The 18840-nt window shown below is 35.6% G+C and overlaps 1 protein-coding gene across 13 annotated transcripts in view; it reads right to left on the bottom strand.

Annotated features, from left to right (window-relative positions):
• Positions 1 to 18840, bottom strand: part of NOL4 (nucleolar protein 4) — a 392019-nt gene that overhangs the window by 100747 nt on the left and 272432 nt on the right. For all 13 annotated transcript variants that reach the window (XM_007974313.3, XM_037982402.2, XM_037982413.2 and 10 more), the window contains one exon: positions 100 to 279. In XM_007974313.3, the coding sequence (XP_007972504.1) occupies positions 100 to 279 (180 nt within the window). The remainder of the gene's footprint in view (positions 1 to 99; positions 280 to 18840) is intronic.

The following is an 18840-nucleotide window of genomic DNA, read 5'->3' as shown; positions in this document are numbered from 1 at the left end:
AACAAACATGTCTCTAAAATATCCACATTTACCAACAAGCAACAACATGAAAGTGAAGTGGTAAAAATTAAACCACACTTGGAGTGTGGCAGGACTCACATTAAAAGCTTTCAGTCGCTCGGCTTCAACGCCGTCTGTCTCATTAACTTTCTCGGAATCATCATGGTCCTCGTGGTCATCTTCGTCCTCATCTCCCCTGTTTAGTGAGAGGTCCTCAGCTCCTCGGTCCACACTCTCATTTTTGCCAGAGTCATAGCTGGAGTAACTATGTGCAGGAGACTGAAAAGAGAAGGTGAAATAACTGCTTTTAAATTCACTGCACAAGCTTATAAATTTTATGTCTCATCTTTAATTTCAACTGTTTCTCAGAAACCTTGTTTATGAGTTGATAACTCTAGAGCTGTTGTGATTTTAGTTTAAATCAAAATTAATTCAGATTAAATTAAAATTTCATTTCCTTGGTCACGTCACACTAGTTACATTGCAAGTGCCCGTTAGCTGCATGGAACATTTCCATCACTGCAGAAAGTTGTATTGAACTTAGCTGTTCAAGAGCAATTACTGTTTCCTCTCAATATTCATATTCCAAATAAAAAAGCAATGTGTAATTGATTTTGCAAGAGAATCATTGTGTCACATATTCTTAGAACTTAATATGACCTCAGAGCTTTGTCAGTATTCATGTTAGTATTACACTTTATATAATATTGTATTATATCATATCAATATTATGCTAACTTTATTTGTATTCTTTAAACAGGTATGGTAACTGAGGGATGTTTAATTAACATCCCCAGCAAGAGCTATACAAAATATTATTAACTATTAGTTGTTAGTTAACATGCTTTGAAATAAATATATACATTGTCTATGAGTCTTAAGAAGGCATCTAATTTTGGTTTAGAAAATGGGAATCAGGTTTCTTCCTAATCTTCTGTTAAGTTTAATGTTTCTGGATTCTAACACTATTCCAAAGACAAAACAAATTTAAAGCAAGAACAATTAAATAATAGTGACACATATTTCCATGTAAAAACCATTAAACATCTGAAAACTTGAAAATGTTTAACAGTTCATTTTCACATGTAAACAGCTGATAGATAGCCTTCTTAGAGCCTCTGCTGTCAGAATACAATGCATAAGTATATCTACTTGTTAATGGGGCTGTTTAAAATAAATAAACTGGCTTTGATCACTTTTCATTTTGGGATTACACCTATTCCAAATATTTTATCTTGGGACCCTCTAGGATTATTCCAGAGTAAGTTTGGAAGAGTGACCTGGAAATAAAGAAAATCCAAGTATACGGTGTGATAAGGAGCTTGATTCAGCCATGTACAGCATAACAATAAACTATTTTATATACTCTTTGAGACCATAACATTGACCAATCTTCTTAGAATACTCTAGGTACTTTTCATAAAATACTAAACTAAGATGTAATCAGATTTAAAAAGGAGTATCCTCTATTTTTGTTTCATGATATAAAAGATATTTTGTGAGACATCAAATACAATAAAGCAAATAATGAAGCAAGTGAGAGGTGAAGAGAAGAAGTTAGTACTTGGAACAACTGCATGCCTAGTCAGTTTGTTCCCTTAAGCTTCGTAGCAACCTGGTGAGAAAGGATTCTCACCAGATTCTACAGATAAGGAAACAGCTGCAGAAAGTCTAAACAACCTCCTCTTATCTAAAGAATGAGACTATATAACTACTATGTGAACCTAGGTCTGCCTAAGAGCTAAGAGTGATCAAATAAGGTTTTCTTCTCAATATGAAGTTTTTCTTTCTAAGTGTGTGTGTATGTGTGTGTATGCACATGTGTGTATAATTGAAAGAACATAAAATATGTATTGGTTTATATACATGTTAATAGTTAAAATATTTTATAAGTGATTTCCCCTAAAACTGTTACTCCACCTAAATAAATTGGATACATTATTTACATTTTCTTACAGAACAGTAAGCTGCAATTTATAAATCTTGAGTAAGAAGAATTATCACTTGCTGTAAAATTTCCACATATAATAGAATCTATTTAAATAATTTAGTAGTGCTTCATACACAGTTTTACTTATTTGTTTTGCTGAATAAAGTAGAATAAAGATATACTATTGCAATCAAATGTAGATAATTATATTTTCTTAAATACAAACCATCCATAGAAGGAAATAGTGACAAGCTCTCTTTTTTCAACATAGGACTAAACATTCTGGAATAAGTATATTTATTTTAGGAAAAATATATATTTAAGAAAATAAACTCTTTTTTTTTACTTTTTATTTTATTTTATTTTATTTTACTTTTTATTTTTTTAAATTTATTTATTATTATTATACTTTAAGTTGTAGGGTACATGTGCATAACGTGCAGGTTTGTTACATATGTATACTTGTGCCATGTTGGTGTGCTGCACCCATCAACTCGTCATTTACATCAGGTATAACTCCCAGTGCAATCCCTCCCCCCTCCCCCCTCCCCATGATAGGCCCCGGTGTGTGATGTTCCCCTTCCCGAGTCCAAGTGATCTCATTGTTCAGTTCCCACATATCAGTGAGAACATGCGGTGTTTGGTTTTCTGTTCTTGTGATAGTTTGCTAAGAATGATGGTTTCCAGCTGCATCCATGTCCCTACAAAGGACACAAACTCATCCTTTTTTATGGCTGCATAGTATTCCATGGTGTATATGTGCCACATTTTCTTAATCCAATCTGTCACTGATGGACATTTGGGTTGATTCCAAGTCTTTGCTATTGTGAATAGTGCTGCAATAAACATACGTGTGCATGTGTCTTTATAGCAGCATAATTTATAATCCTTTGGGTATATACCCAGTAACGGGATGGCTGGGTCATATGGTACATCTAGTTCTAGATCCTTGAGGAATCGCCATACTGTTTTCCATAATGGTTGAACTAGTTTACAATCCCACCAACAGTGTAAAAGTGTTCCTATTTCTCCACATCCTCTCCAGCACCTGTTGTTTCCTGACTTTTTAATGATCGCCATTCTAACTGGTGTGAGATGGTATCTCACTGTGGTTTTGATTTGCATTTCTCTGATGGCCAGTGATGATGAGCATTTTTTCATGTGTCTGTTGGCTGTATGAATGTCTTCTTTTGAGAAATGTCTGTTCATATCCTTTGCCCACTTTTTGATGGGGTTGTTTGTTTTTTTCTTGTAAATTTGTTTGAGTTCTTTGTAGGTTCTAGATACTAGCCCTTTGTCAGATGAGTAGATTGCAAAAATTTTCTCCCATTCTGTAGGTTGCCTGTTCACTCTGATGGTAGTTTCTTTTGCTGTGCAGAAGCTCTTTAGTTTAATGAGATCCCATTTGTCAATTTTGGCTTTTGCTGCCGTTGCTTTTGGTGTTTTAGACATGAAGTCTTTGCCCATGCCTATGTCCTGAATGGTACTACCTAGGTTTTCCTCTAGGATTTCTATGGTATTAGGTCTAACATTTAAGTCTCTAATCCATCTTGAATTAATTTTCGTATAAAGAGTAAGGAAAGGATCCAGTTTCAGCTTTCTACTTATGGCTAGCCAATTTTCCCAGCACCATTTATTAAATAGGGAATCCTTTCCCCATTTCTTGTTTCTCTCAGGTTTGTCAAAGATCAGATGGCTGTAGATGTGTGGTATTGTTTCTGAGGACTCTGTTCTGTTCCATTGGTCTATATCTCTGTTTTGGTACCAGTACCATGCTGTTTTGGTTACTGTAGCCTTGTAGTATAGTTTGAAGTCAGGTAGCGTGATGCCTCCAGCTTTGTTCTTTTGACTTAGGATTGTCTTGGAGATGCGGGCTCTTTTTTGGTTCCATATGAACTTTAAAGCAGTTTTTTCCAATTCTGTGAAGAAACTCATTGGTAGCTTGATGGGGATGGCATTGAATCTATAAATTACCTTGGGCAGTATGGCCATTTTCACGATATTGATTCTTCCTATCCATGAGCATGGTATGTTCTTCCATTTGTTTGTGTCCTCTTTGATTTCACTGAGCAGTGGTTTGTAGTTCTCCTTGAAGAGGTCCTTTACATCCCTTGTAAGTTGGATTCCTAGGTATTTTATTCTCTTTGAAGCAATTGTGAATGGAAGTTCATTCCTGATTTGGCTCTCTGTTTGACTGTCACTGGTGTATAAGAATGCTTGTGATTTTTGCACATTAATTTTGTATCCTGAGACTTTGCTGAAGTTGCTTATCAGCTTAAGGAGATTTTGGGCTGAGACAATGGGGTTTTCTAAATATACAATCATGTCGTCTGCAAACAGGGACAATTTGACTTCTTGTTTTCCTAACTGAATCCCCTTGATTTCTTTCTCTTGCCTGATTGCCCTAGCCAGAACTTCCAACACTATGTTGAATAGGAGTGGTGAGAGAGGGCATCCGAGAATAAACTCTTAATAAACAGCAATAGTATACAACTTTTAAGACCAACATGGTTAGTAGTAATTTCTAAAAACTCCTGCTCCAGCTCCAAGTATCTATCTCAAAGTCAATCATTTCTTCCCTCGGCAAACCTTTATTTACATTGAGTGTCACTACACATTTGGTGTTGTGCCAAGATACTCTGCCACAGAGCAATTTTCATTCAACAAATTATTTATGGGCATTTATTATGCATCAGGCACTATTCTAAGCTGTTTCAATATATGACTCATTTACAATGAACTGGTTAAGTGACTTTCCCAATGTCACGTAGCTAGCAAGTGAAAAAGGATCTGAACCCATGCAGTTTGGCTCTGAGTTCATCATCTGAACACTATTCTATGCTGTCTCTATAGGATGACTACTTATGAGGTTATTGTTATAATATCAGTAGAAATCAATTCCTAAGGCACTGTATTTCTTGACACCAACTTTTAAAATAGAAATACCTCTGTGACAAGACATATTAGACCCATTTCATTATTTAACATCTAACTGTGAATTTTCCTGTGCCAATCTGATAGAATACATGCATTTCATATAGGCTGGAGCCTATTTAATAATGTTTTGTATTCATGAAGTGTCTTAAAATTTACATGGAGCTTTAATCTCAACATAACAACTTCACAGAAGAACTAGTATTAATATATTAATATATTTATATTACAAATGATTTCAAATATATACATAACAATAATAAATGATATTAATATACCTGATGGTTAGTTTTATGTGTCAATTCGACAGGATGACACGGTGTCCAGGTATTTGGCTATCCATTATTTCCAGGTGTGTCTGTGAGGCTATTTCTGGATGAGATTGGCACTGGAAGTGGTGAAATCACTAAAACAGATGGTTCTTCACAGTGTGTGTATAGCGGGGGTGAGGGGAGGGCATAAGGGCATAATCCAGTGCCTTGAGGGCCTGAATAGAATGCAAAGCAGAGGGAAGAAACATTTGCCTATTCTGCCTGACTGCTGAGCTGAGAGACTTACTGAGAATTCTGAGTCCCCTGGTTCTTAGGGCTTCAAACTTGAACTGAAATCTACCACTGGCTATCCTGGATATTCAGCTTGCAGATAGCAGATGATGGCACTTCTCAGCCTCCATAATCTCATGAGCCAATACTTTATTCTATATATTATATATCTTATTGATTATGTTTCTCTGGAGAACGCTGAGTAGTAATTATATTATTCACATTATAAATGACTTCATTAAGGCTCAGTTAATTTAACTTGATCAGATAACCTCAGACACTGAGAAAAGTGATAGGGAAGTTAAGTAGAGGCCATCCATTCATCACTGGGCTGGTAACACTACACAGGATTTCAGCGTTTGGGGATCATGGGAGTTAGCAAAAGAAATGAAAATGTTGAGTTTCGGAACCTCAGTGGATTGCCAAAGTAGAAGGAGAAAGGCAAGTGTGTAAAGGAAGATGAATGCCAATCCAGACAATTTTCATTAACTTCTATAACTGTGTCCAAGACCAACCATGGGGCCTGTTGTGGTATCTCCTACTTGTTTGCTGGCCCAGCACCTTTTTTCTTTCAGAAATGGCCCCTTGCTCTCCCAGGTAAAACTGCCAATCCCTTGGGTATCAACCTTCTCTATGCTAGGCATGCATCTTTGCCTCTAGGTGAGATGGCTGGCCTGAGTCTGAAATCAAGCTGAATCCAGCAGAGCTAAGAAGCACAGAGTCGTGATAGCATCATTTGTGCATCTAGGTCTCACTAACACTGAAATTAAGCCCCGGATCCTTAAGTTGTATAATACTATACATCCTCCACCCACCCACATGCTTATAAATTTTGCTTAAATTTGAGTTTCAGTCACCTGAGATTGAATCTGGAGTGGCACAGCAACCAATCATTAGAAGCCAGATTAACAATATAGATTTCACACATGATCATTCAAATACATAGATGGCCCCAGCCAAATGAATAATACTATCTTTGTAAGCAGCAGCAGATATTCTCAACTCTACCAACAAAGTAAAATGATAGTGAATGACCTTTATGAAGGGAAATTTTAAATTGACAGTGTTTAAAACTGCTTCCATGCAATGGTAGCAAATGTGTAGCATGCTTTAAGGATCACGCCAACATATTATAACTATATAATCAGTGGAGAAATAATAAAACTAGAACAGATCTCTGACGTTAACAGTAAAGTTAATTTTAAAAATCAGCATAATATCTTTACAGTTCACATCATTAACAAGGTGGAATTACCTAATAAAATATATTAAGGAAAATATTCCATAGGTTTGAAAAGTCTATCATTTTAAATCTAAAATGTAATAAGCATAATATATTTTTGAATGGCAACATGAAATATTTAAAAATGTTACAATACCCTTATTTGAATGCAAATATTCTGGGCTAATTCTTTCAATGCAGGTGTTTGATGGACACAGAACCACTTGAAACAGTGAAAAATGTATAGCCTTATTTACTCAAGTTTTAAAGAACGTGCAATCTTGCAGATCTGAAAATATTCAGGATCTAAATCTCAAGGATGATTGATGTTATTTTGCTTTACCAAACAAACTGAAATTTTCATAACTGAATTCTGCTTTTCAGCTGGATTATCATTTAGGACCTATCATTTAAGGCCAAATTAAGTTCAATTTCCAGCTTCTACTCTAGTCCACTTCAATCTTTCCCTAAACTGTGAAGCCAAGTTACTTAATTTGACACAGATTTAAACACTACCATTGCTCTCTACTTTCCATATTAATTTGCATTTTTCTTCAAACTAGTCTGAGATAAGAACCAACACATATTCCTCACAGAATCCAAGACATGAGCTTTAGAGATTGCCATTCAAGACTGCCTATAATTTCTCTTTTCTCTATAAAACGATTTGGTTTTTATAAATGGCAGAATGTGAGTATTGGAATGGTATCATAGGCTCAGAGAATACAAATTACTATTGGTCTCCAAATAACACATATAAAATATGGCAGCCATTTGCCCCATAAACCTGCCTTGCCTTAATAAGAACTTTGGATGACCATAGCCTAGGAAACCTTCATTTCAGGTACAATTGTTTTCTTATTTCAAGTATAAATCTAAAAAACTCCAAACCAGCACTAAAAAAAAGATCCAAAGTTATTAAAGAATCCCAATTTAGGTCCTATAGAAGATGGATACATGCTTATCCTCAAAACGCAGGTGTTGGCTTATGGGGATAAGGGTAGATTTTTGCCTTACCTATATACTCTGCTTATCCCTCCCATGACAAAATATGGCTCTCCTTAGCAAAGAGCCTTCTGAAAATACATTTGCGCTTTCCTTTTCTCAAGTTTTCCCATCCCAATAGAACTGCCAGCTTTAGGCCTTGAAAATTCCCACTTGGAGGAAACTTAATCTGTTTGCTTATCTGTAGTCAGAGCCTAGAATGGCTCAGATAGCAACACCACAGTGCTTGGTGTTAGACACAGCTGGGATTGGGAGCTGTGTCTGATATTTGCAGCCAGTGGAAAGAAGGGAACCTGTGTTTCCTCATTATGTCCTAAATGAGGGAAGAACACATGAATTCAGTGTCAGGCATCCATGCTTTCATGTGCTTTGCATATCTATGTCACAGCACTGATTGTAAGATATTATGTAAATGAGTTTATATTTTCATATTCCATACAGTCTGAGAGTTACTTGAGGGGAGGGTCATACAGGCACCATGTCTCTTCCATCTTTATACATTGCACAATGCCAAACACACAGTAGAAATAAAGTAAATGTTTTCTGAGTGAGTGACTGATTACACTTTTGAGTTACACTGAAGATGATTTAACTTTTTAAATTGAAATTTTAAAAACTATCTTATATATTTCCTTTAAAAAAATCAGCTATTCATCAGTGAGTTTACAAGCAATGTCAGTATCATTACAAGTGTAATGATGTAGCACTGCGTGCCTTCTAATATGACATGAAATGAAGCACATGGCACTACTCAAGAAGTAAACTCACCATCAAAAAGAAAGAAAGAAGGAAGGAAGGAAGGAAGGAAGGAAGGAAGGAAGGAAGGAAAGAAAGAAAGAAAGAAAGAAAGAAAGAAAGAAAGAAAGAAAGAAAGAAAGAAAGAAAGAAAGAAAGAAAGAAAGAAAGAAAGAAAGAGAAAGAGGAAGGAAGGAAGGAAGGAAGGAAGGAAGGAAGGAAGGAAGGAAGGAAGGAAGGAAGGAAGGAAGGAAGGAAGGAAGGGAGAGAAAGAGAGAAAGAAAGAAAAGAAAGGGAAGAAAGAAAGAAAAGAAAGAAAAGATAGGACAGAAAGAAAAGATAGGACAGAAAAGACAGAAAGACAGAAAAGACAGAAAAGAAAGAAAAAGAAAAGAAAGAAGAGAAGAGAAAAGAGAAGAGAAGGGAAGAGAAAAAGACAGGAAGGAAGGAAGGAAGGAAGGAAGGAAGGAAGGAAGGAAGGAAGGAAGGAAGGAAGGAAGGAAGGAAAAGAAAGAGTGAGAAGCAATTGAACCCAAACTTCAATCTAGAAACAGTGGTTCCCAAAATGCATTGGTTGCCTAGCAGGATCGGCATCTCCTAGAAACCTCCTAGAAATGCAAAGGCTCAGCTCCCTCCCAAGACCAACTGAATCAGACACTTTGGATGTAGGCCCAGCAATCTGTGTTTTAACATGACTTCCATGAGATTCTGAGGCACAGTCAAGCTTGACAAACATTTGTCTGGAGCTAAATTCCATTTGTGAGAAAAATGGCAGAGAGAGAAGTTAAATCACACCAGAGAAAGCACACAGGCAAATTCAAAATATGAGACATTGGGCAGGGCAATTGACCTTGGTCCTGCAACAATTTACTGATACAGAAATAAGATATATTAAAGGAGATTTAAGAGATAGAATCAAACAAAATTTGTAACCCTTGCTTGTATTATGATTCAAAAAACACCCAAAGCAAGAGACATTTTTTGAGAAAAGTGAAAATATTCTATTATAGATGAGGATAATACATAATAACATGGATTTATTAATTTTTGCTAGATATAGTACCTTAACATTTGGTTAAGTAAATATTTATGTAAGAAAATATCCACATTTGTTAGAGATAGAAGTTGAGATATGAAGAGATGATATGACAAGAATGCTTGGGATATGCTTTAAAATACTCGAGAAGGTCAGGTTATGTCTATAATCCCAGAACACTGGGAAGTCAAAGCGGGAGGACTGCTTGAGGCTAGGAGTTTAAGACAAGCCTGGGCAACATAGTGAGACCTCCATCCCTAAAAAAACAAACAAACAAACCAAAAACCAAAAACAATTATACAAGCATGGTGGCATGCACCCATAGAAGTATACTGGGGAGGGTTAGGCAGGAGTATTTATTGAGCCCACAAATCCCAGGCTGCTGTGAGCTATGATCCTGCCACTGAACTCCAGCCTGGGCAACAAAGCAATACCTCGTGATATGGTTTGGCTGTGTTCCTACCCAAATTTCATCTTGAACTATGGTTCCTATAATCCGCATGTATCATGGGAGAGACCTAGTGGGAGGCAGTTTAACCACGGGGGCGGTTATCCTCATGCTGTTCTTGTGATAGTCAGTGAGTTTTCACGAGATCTGATGGCTTCATAAGAGGCTTTTACCCTTTTGCTCAGCACTTCTCCTTACTGCTGCCATGTGAAGAAGGATGTGTTTTCTTCCACCTCCACCATGACTGTAAGTTTCCTGAAGCCTCCCCAGCAATGCTGAACTGTGAGTCAATTAAACTTCTTTCCTTTATGAATTACCCAGTTTCCGGTATGTCTTTATTAGCAGCATAAGAATGAACTAATACTCCCTGTCTCTTAAGAAAAATTAAAATACTACAGAAAAAAAGTTAAAATGTTAAAAAATACGAGAAAGTCTTAAACACTGTTCTGTTTAGGTGATGAATAATACTGGTTCATTGTATTCTCTATTTTAAAATATATTTTATATTTTTAAAATAAAATTTAAGTTTATAAATGTTGTGATTGGTTTGATATCCCCTCTGTTTTGACTATTTCTATCATTACATTAATTTATTTGACAACATTTAAGAAGCACTACTTCATGTTTAGAGCATTGTTTCAGGTTCACATGATTGGATGAATCCACATTTTGTATAAGCCTGAAAGTTATACAATTTAGAGAGGGGGCTGTTTTGAAACATTAGATTAAAAAGTTATTATTTACTTGAGGAAAATTACCACAAATTACAGAAATTTTTAAAGCTTCTAAATATATAAAATACCTCAAAATAATAACAGCCATCTATGACAGGGCCACAGCAAAAATCATATTGACTAGGAAAAAGCTGGAAGCATTTCCATTAAGAACTGGAACAAGATAAGGTTGCTCACTCTCATCACTCCAGTTCCACATAGTACTGGAAGTCCTAGCCAGAGCAATCAGACAAGAGAAAGAAATAAAAGTCATCAAAATAGAAAAGGAAGTCAAATCATCTCTCTTTGCAGATGATATTATTCTATATTTTGAAAACCTTAAAGTCTCCAGCAAAGGGATCCTAGAACTGATAAACCACTGCAGTGAAGTTTTATGATACAAAATCAACATATAAAAATCAGTAGCATTTCACCAAGAATGTTCAAGCTGAGAATCAAATCAACAATGCAAACACCAATAATGTTCAAGCTGACAGCCAAATCAAGAACGCAATCTCATTTACAATAGCCACACACAAAAAATGAAATACTCTAGAATACATATAACCAATGAGGTAAAAGACCTCTACAAAGAGAATACTACTTAAATAAATCAGAGATGACATAAGAAAATGGAAAAATATCCCATGTTCATGGATTGGAAGAATGAATCTCATTAAAATGACCATACTTCCCAAAACAAAATACAGAGTCAATGCTATTCCTATCAACTATCAATGACATTTTTCACAGAATTAGATAAATCTATTCTAAAATTCATATGGAATTTTAAAAAGCTGAAATAGCCAAAGAAATTCTAAGCAAAAAACTAAGCCAGAGGCATCACATTACCTGACTTCAAACTATACTACAAGGATACAGTAACAAAAGCAGCATGAAACTGGTACAGAAACAGACACGTGGACCAATGGAACAGATAGAGAGCCTAGAAATAATGCTACAACCATCTGATCTTCAACAAAATGACAAACACAAGCAATAGAGAAAAGATATCCTATTCAATAAATGGTGCTGGGATAACTGGCTATCCATATGCAGGAGAATGAAACTGGACCCCTACCTATTACCATATGCACAAATTAACTCAAGGTGGATTAAATGTAAGATCTCAAACTATAAAAATTCTAGGAGATATTATTGTGGACATCATCTTTGGCAAGTAATTTATCACTAAGTCCTCAAAAGCAATTGTAACAAAAACAAAAATTAACAAGTGGGACCCAAGTAAATGAAAGAGCTTCTGTGTGGCAAAAGAAATTAGCAGAGTAAACAGACAGTCTACACAATAGGAGAAAACGTTCATAAACTATTCATCCAACAAAGTTCTAACATCCAGAGTCTATACGTAACTTAAACAATTCAACCAACAAAAAACAAATAACCCCACTAAAAAGTGGGCAAAGGACATTAATAGACATTTCTCTAAATAAGACTTACAAGTGGCTAACAAACATGAAAAAATTTTCATCATAATTAATTATTAGCAAAATGCAAATCAAAACCACAATGAGATACCATCTCACTTGAGTCAGAACGGCTATTATTAAAAAGTCAAAAAATAAGCTGCGCACGTTGGCTCATGCCTGTAATTCCAGCACTTTGGGAGGCCGAGGTGGGCTGATTACGAGCTCAGGAGTTTGAGACCAACCTGGCCAATATGGTGAAACCCTGTCTCTACTAAAAATACAAAAATTAGTTGGGCATGGTGGCAGGCGCCTATAGTCCCAGCTAGTTGGGAGGCTGAGGCACAAGAATCGCTTGAACCCAAAGGCGGAGGTTGCACTGAGCTGAGATTGCGCCACTGCACTCCATCCTGGGTGACAGAGCAAGACTCCATCTCAAAAAATAAATAAATCAATAAAAATAAAAACAAAAATAAAAAAATTAACGGATCCTGACGAGACAGTAGAGAAAAAAGAATGCTTACACACTGTTGATAGGAATGTAAATTAGTTCAGCCACTGTGGAAAGCAGTTTGGTGATTTCTCAAAGAACTTAAAACACAACTACCATTTAACCCAGTAATCCCATTGCTGCATACATACCCAAGGGAAACCAAATCATTTTACCAAAAAGACACATGCAATTATATGTTCATCACGGCACCATTCACAATAGCAAAGACATGGAATCAACTTAGGTGCCCATCAAGTGGTGGAATGGATAAAGAAAACATGGTACATACACATCATGGAGTACCACATAACTATAAAATAATGAAATCATGCCACAACATGGATGCAGCTGTAGGCCATTATCCTAAGGGAATTAACACAGAAACAGAGAACCAAATAGCACATGTCCACACTTATAAGTGGAATATAAACACTGGGTACATACGGACGTAAAGATTTGAACAACAAACTTTGAAGACTACTAGAGAGAGGAGGAAGGGGGGGTAGCGGTGAAAGGGTTTAAAAACTACTTATTGGGTACTATGCTCACCACCTGTGTGAGGGGATCAGTCATACCCCAAACTTTAGCATCACACAATATACCCATGTAATAAACCTGCACATGTACACCGGGAATCTAATTTTTAAAAAAACTTTAAGTGCCACAAACAACACAAATGCAAAAATATATGACATTTTCCCATTTTTCTTGGCTGCATGCCCTTTGATTGCTTCTTCATATGACAGTACTTCTGTAATAATGTATTCTGTTGAGAGAATACAGAAATAATTCAGTCTTTATTCTGTCTAATGAAAATGTCTTTTATTCTTGAGTTTATAATATGTTTTTTACTGTTCAAATTAATTATTGCTGAGATCATGCAAACTGTTAGATTGTTTTTAGTTTGGGGAACCTTTAATCAAGTTCCTTTCATGTCTGAACCATGAGATTTCAGGACATTTTAAGTTTCCCTGGGCAGTGACTGATGCCTTCATTAAAGCAGCATTTATGAGTTTTATGTTTTCTTCATTGATACGAATTTTTTTGTCAAATCCAACATGCAACTTAAATCTTCTCCCAATATGATAATATAATTCATTCCTCTTCATTAATTCTATTATTTCTTCCTCCTAAAGAAAAATTACCTTCAACAGGGACTGAAGTTTATTGCAACTCACTTATCATTATCAGAAAAATATTCCTTTTATTTCACTTTTCATCTTTATATTTTTCATATTACGTTATCACTTTATCTGAATGTGCTCTCAATCTTGTCTTAAATAAATAGAAAGACAACAAAATGATGTAGCCTTCTTCATATATTTCCAAATTAGGAGTCTGTAATTTCTCACTTCTTTTTCCAAAAGGTCAAAATTGAAATTGCAGATTAAATGTCATATTCCACTGTGTGAAGAGCACACAAGATATCTTTTTATTATTACTTAACAACTGCATGTGAATCTGCAATTATTCATTTGTATAACCATTCATTTGTATATAGTAACTGGTTTACTCATTTACCATTTTGTATATGCTTTCCCATTTTTTACATTAATTCTTCTTAATCAATTTTGGACAAATAAGTCACATTTGACATTGCATTTTGACATTTTTCCAGTGCTTGTCCAAAAAAAGATCAAATTTAACAATTACTTTGAAGATTCCCACAAAACTGTCATTTGAAAATAAATCTTTTTATCATAACCTGTCAACAAAAATCTCTTCCACTCAATAATTTTTAAACCTCAGCTACTTTTATACGTACTTCAAAATGACAGTGAACATTATTTTAGGACTTGTTTTTCAAGATATTGTCTGGGTACAGCAGTGTTATTTTCATTTTGTCATGCTTTGAAATCACCCAAAGGACTTGTTAAAACACAAGTTACCGGACTCATTCAGTAGGTCTGGAGTGGGGCCCAAGAATTTTGATTTCTAGCAAGAGTCGAAGTGATGTAGCTCCTGAAAGTCTGAGGAACACGCTTTGAGTTCTTAGTGTTTTTGTTTGATTTCCATGTAGTTCATATAAGTATAGCCATTATGAGCTCCTTGGAATCTTCATGATATTTAAGTGTTCTTAATATATTTACCCATTCTAAAAACCCAGGTATGTAATATTTGTCTTGTTGAAAATATTGTAGTTTGCAACAAAACAGTATATACGACCTTTGGTTTTTAAATAAACTGGTCAGCATCTCTTGTCAGTTTGACAATTTATTTTTATCTTTCCCATAAAATATGTTTGAAAAGATTGTTTATTAATGTTTTGTTGAATCTTTGACATACTGACATTTTTAAGCTTAGGCCAGTCTCATTTTTTTGGCTTCATGTGAGATACTTTCTGCTATGTATGAATTGTAGAATGACCAATGATTCTGAAGAAATACACAAAATTAACAAAAAGTTAAGGCCTATAATTTAAATAATAAGGCCTATACTTTAAAAATTAAAAGTTTTAAACTGTAGGATCACATTATCCTTATAACTTATACAGATCACATTATCCTCATAACTTATACAGAGTGTTAGATAAATCTATATATGGAGCTTTTGTTACTGAAAAACTTATTTATTCACGCCATTTGTGTGTGTGTGTGTGTTTCAGTAGTAACTTTCCATGTTATTTCTTTCAGAACTTCCAGGCCTCATCTGGACAATTACATATTTGATACAATATGCTCAGAGAAATTCGATAGGTGAGATGCATACAATGTGTGAAGAGTATTAGGTGTTCTCAGGCCTGCTATGAGTTTAAGTCATACAAACACAAGAATTCAGATAAAGCCTTTTGTGTGGGATTCCAGTAAAAGAAGGAAAAGGTGGTGTGCTTATTTAATATTTCTTCAAAGGACAGATCTTTTAATTTTAACTAGGTGTCGGTGAGATACAAATCCTACATTTTGTATTTTACATGTATAATAATTGGAAGAATGTGAAGGTATATTTTTCATTCCAAACTACAGCTGAAAACAGTTTAGTCTTTGTTTCTCCTGCTTCCATTTCCCTTATACTTTCATACCAGGAAAAACAGCACATGTTCACACCAGAATCTGTAATCCTAAGTGCCTGTATGGCATAATGCAGTTATGTTTGTTGGTTGAATTATTTCTGGAAGTTAATCCTACATTGGGATGATTAGAAACAACTCAAATGCATACAGAAGTGACAGTGAACCTTCTCTTTTCCTCCATTGTTTTGTAGAAAGCATTCTGTATATGATAATTTTGCAGTTCGATCTATCCTTTACAAGATGGAATAATGATGAAATGAGAAGAATAAAAGGACATTATTTAGAGATCCTAGATTTGAAACTGTTTACAATAACAATGAAATTTTGAGGTGATGTATTTTTGTAGAGGGGTCGTATTTTCAGTTTATTCTTGTGAACTGCATTTTACAAAGGAAGCATTTCTAATTTTTAGAACCGTAAGTGATGTTGGGAGACATAAGAGAAAATATACAGTTCTAGGGGTAATTACTAGCGCTCAGTCTTGAAGTATTTCCATCAGGTAACTTCTGCAAAGTAAACCAGTGCACTGTTTCTGCCTGCAAAGGTTCCAAGCCTGATTCTCCCCACTTTCCAGAGATTATATAAATACTTTTTTTCTGCTGTAATCAGCCTGTTGTCTACAGCTAAAATTTCTGAATCCTACAAACATTAGACTCTTTGATGAGTAAATTAACATTTGAACCAAAAATACTTTTTTAAGGCTGGGCACAGTGGTTCACACCTGTAATCCCAGCATTTTGGGAGGCCGAGACATTGGATCACCTGAGGTCAGAAGTTCAAAATCAGCCTGGCCAACAGGGTGAAACCCCATCTCTACTAAAAAGTACAAAAATCAGCTGGGCGTGGTGGGCATCTGTAATCCTGGCTGCTCAGGAGGTTGAAGCAGGAGAATGGCTTGAACCCGGGAGGTGGAGGTTGCAGTGAGCTGAGATCATGCCACTGCACTTCAGCATGGGTGATATAGCGAGACTCTGTCTCAAAAAAAAAAAATTAAACAAAAATTTAGTCCAAAAATTAAATCATTTATGCTATGCTGCAATTTTTTTAAACTAAAGGTAAATATATAAAAATGCCTGCAACTCAACAATAAAAAAACAAATAACCTGATTAAAAAATGAGCAAAGGATTTAAATCAACATTTTTCTAAAGATGACCAAGAAACATATGACAAGATGCTTAGCCTTACTAATTATCAGAAAAATGCACATCGAAATTACAAAATGCTACCACCTCACACCCATTAGGATGGCAACTATATATGTATTTTTATAAAAGTGTTGAGGATGTTGTGGAAAAGTTGGAATCCTCGTGCACTGTTGTTGGGATTGTAAAATCATGCAACTAACATAGAAAACAGTAAGGCACTTCCTCAAAAAATTAAAGATATGACTACCATATTTTCCAGCAATCTCACTTCCGGATACATACAGGCATACATTCGAGATATTGCAGGTTAGGTTTTCAACCACTGCAATAAAGTGAATATCATAATAAAATGACATACACAAATATTTTTGTTTCCCAGTGCATACAAAAGCTCTTTAAGTGTGCAATAGCATTAGTTCTAAACAAAGCAATGCACATAACTTAATTTAAAAATATTTTCTTTCTAAAAAATGCCAACAATCATTGGACCCTTCAGTAAGTCATAATCTTTTTGCTGGAAGAAGGTCTTGTCACCATGTTGATGGGTGCTGACTGATCAGCATGGTGGTTGCTGAAGCATAGGGTGGCTGTGACAATTTCTTGAAATAACACAACAATGAAGTTGGCCACATTCATTGACTCTTCCTTTCATTAAAGATTTGTCTGTAACATGTGAGGTTGTTTGATACAGAGTAGAACTTCTTTCAAAATAAGAGTCAATCCTCTCAAACTCTGCTGCTGTTTAATCAATTAAGCTTACGTAATATTCTAAATCTTTTTTTGTTTGTTTGTTTCAACAATGCTTACAGGATCTTTACCGGGAGTAGATTCTATCTCAAGAAACTACTTTCTTTGATTATCCATAAGAAGCAACTCCTTATCTGTTCAAGTTTTATCATAAGATTGCAGCAATTCAGTCACATCTTCAGGCTCCAGTTCTGATTCTACTTCTCTTGCTATTTCCACACATCTACAATGACTTCCTCTACTGAAGGCTTGAATCTCGAAGTCATCCATGAGGGTTGGAATCAACTTCTTCCAAACTCCTGTTAATTTTGCTATTTTGATCTTCTCCCATGAATCACAAATGTTTATTATGGTATATGGAATACTGTATTCTTTCCAGAAGGTTTTCAATTTACCTTTTTCTGATCGATCAGAACAATTAGTAGTTATGGCAGCTATAGCCTTGGGAAATGCATTCCTGAAATATAAGTCTTGAAAGTCAACATTACTCCCTGATCTGTCAGCTGCAAAATGGATGTTGGTTAGCAGGCCTAAAAACATCATCAATCTTCTTGTGTATCTCCATCAGAGCTCTTGGGTGACCAAGCACACTGTTCGGGAGCAGTAATATTTTGAAAGGAATCTTTTATTCTGACCAGTAAGTCTCAATACTGGGCTCAAAATATTTAGTAAACCATGCTGCACACAGATGGGCTGTCGTCTAGGCTTCGTTGTTCCATTTATAGAGCACAGGCAGTGTAGATTTAGCAAGTTCTTAAGGGTCGTAGGATTTTCAAAATGATAAATAAGCATTGGGTTCCACTTAAAGCCACCAGATACATTAGCCCCTAACATGACAGTCAGCTTTGAAGCTCTGAAGCCAGGCATTAACTTTCCCTCTCTGACTATAAATGTCCTAGATGGCTTCTTCTTCTAATAAAAGGCTATATAGTCTACATTGAAAATCTGCTGTTTTGTATAGCCACCATCATCAATAATACTAATTCAATATTCTGGATAACTTGCTGCAGTTTCTACATCAGCACTCGTTGCTTCACCTTACATGTTTATGTTCTGGTGATGGCCTCTTTCCTTAAACCTTCTGAACCAACCTCTACTAGCTTCCAACTTTTCTCCTGCAGCTTTCTGACTTCTCCCAGCATTCACAGAATTCAAGAAATGTAGGGACTGACACTGGATTAGGCTTTGGCTTAAGGAAATATTGTGGCTGGTTTGATCTTCTATCCAGACTATTAAAACCTTCTCCATATCAGCAATAAAGCTGTTTTGCTTCCTTATTACTCATGTGCTCACTGGAGGAGCACTTTCAATTTTCTTCAGAAGGCTCAAGGAGAGGGAGAGAGATGGGGGAACAGCCAGTCATTGGAGTAGTCAGAATACACACAACATTTATTTATTTCATCATCTTACATGGGAGAAGTTCGTGGTGGTCAAAAACAATTACAACATTAACGT

Source organism: Chlorocebus sabaeus, chromosome 18 (assembly GCF_047675955.1).
Source record: "Chlorocebus sabaeus isolate Y175 chromosome 18, mChlSab1.0.hap1, whole genome shotgun sequence".
Classification (NCBI taxonomy): Eukaryota; Metazoa; Chordata; class Mammalia; order Primates; family Cercopithecidae; genus Chlorocebus; species Chlorocebus sabaeus.
Note: the sequence above shows the minus strand (reverse complement) of the source record. Positions and strands in the feature narration are given on the sequence as shown.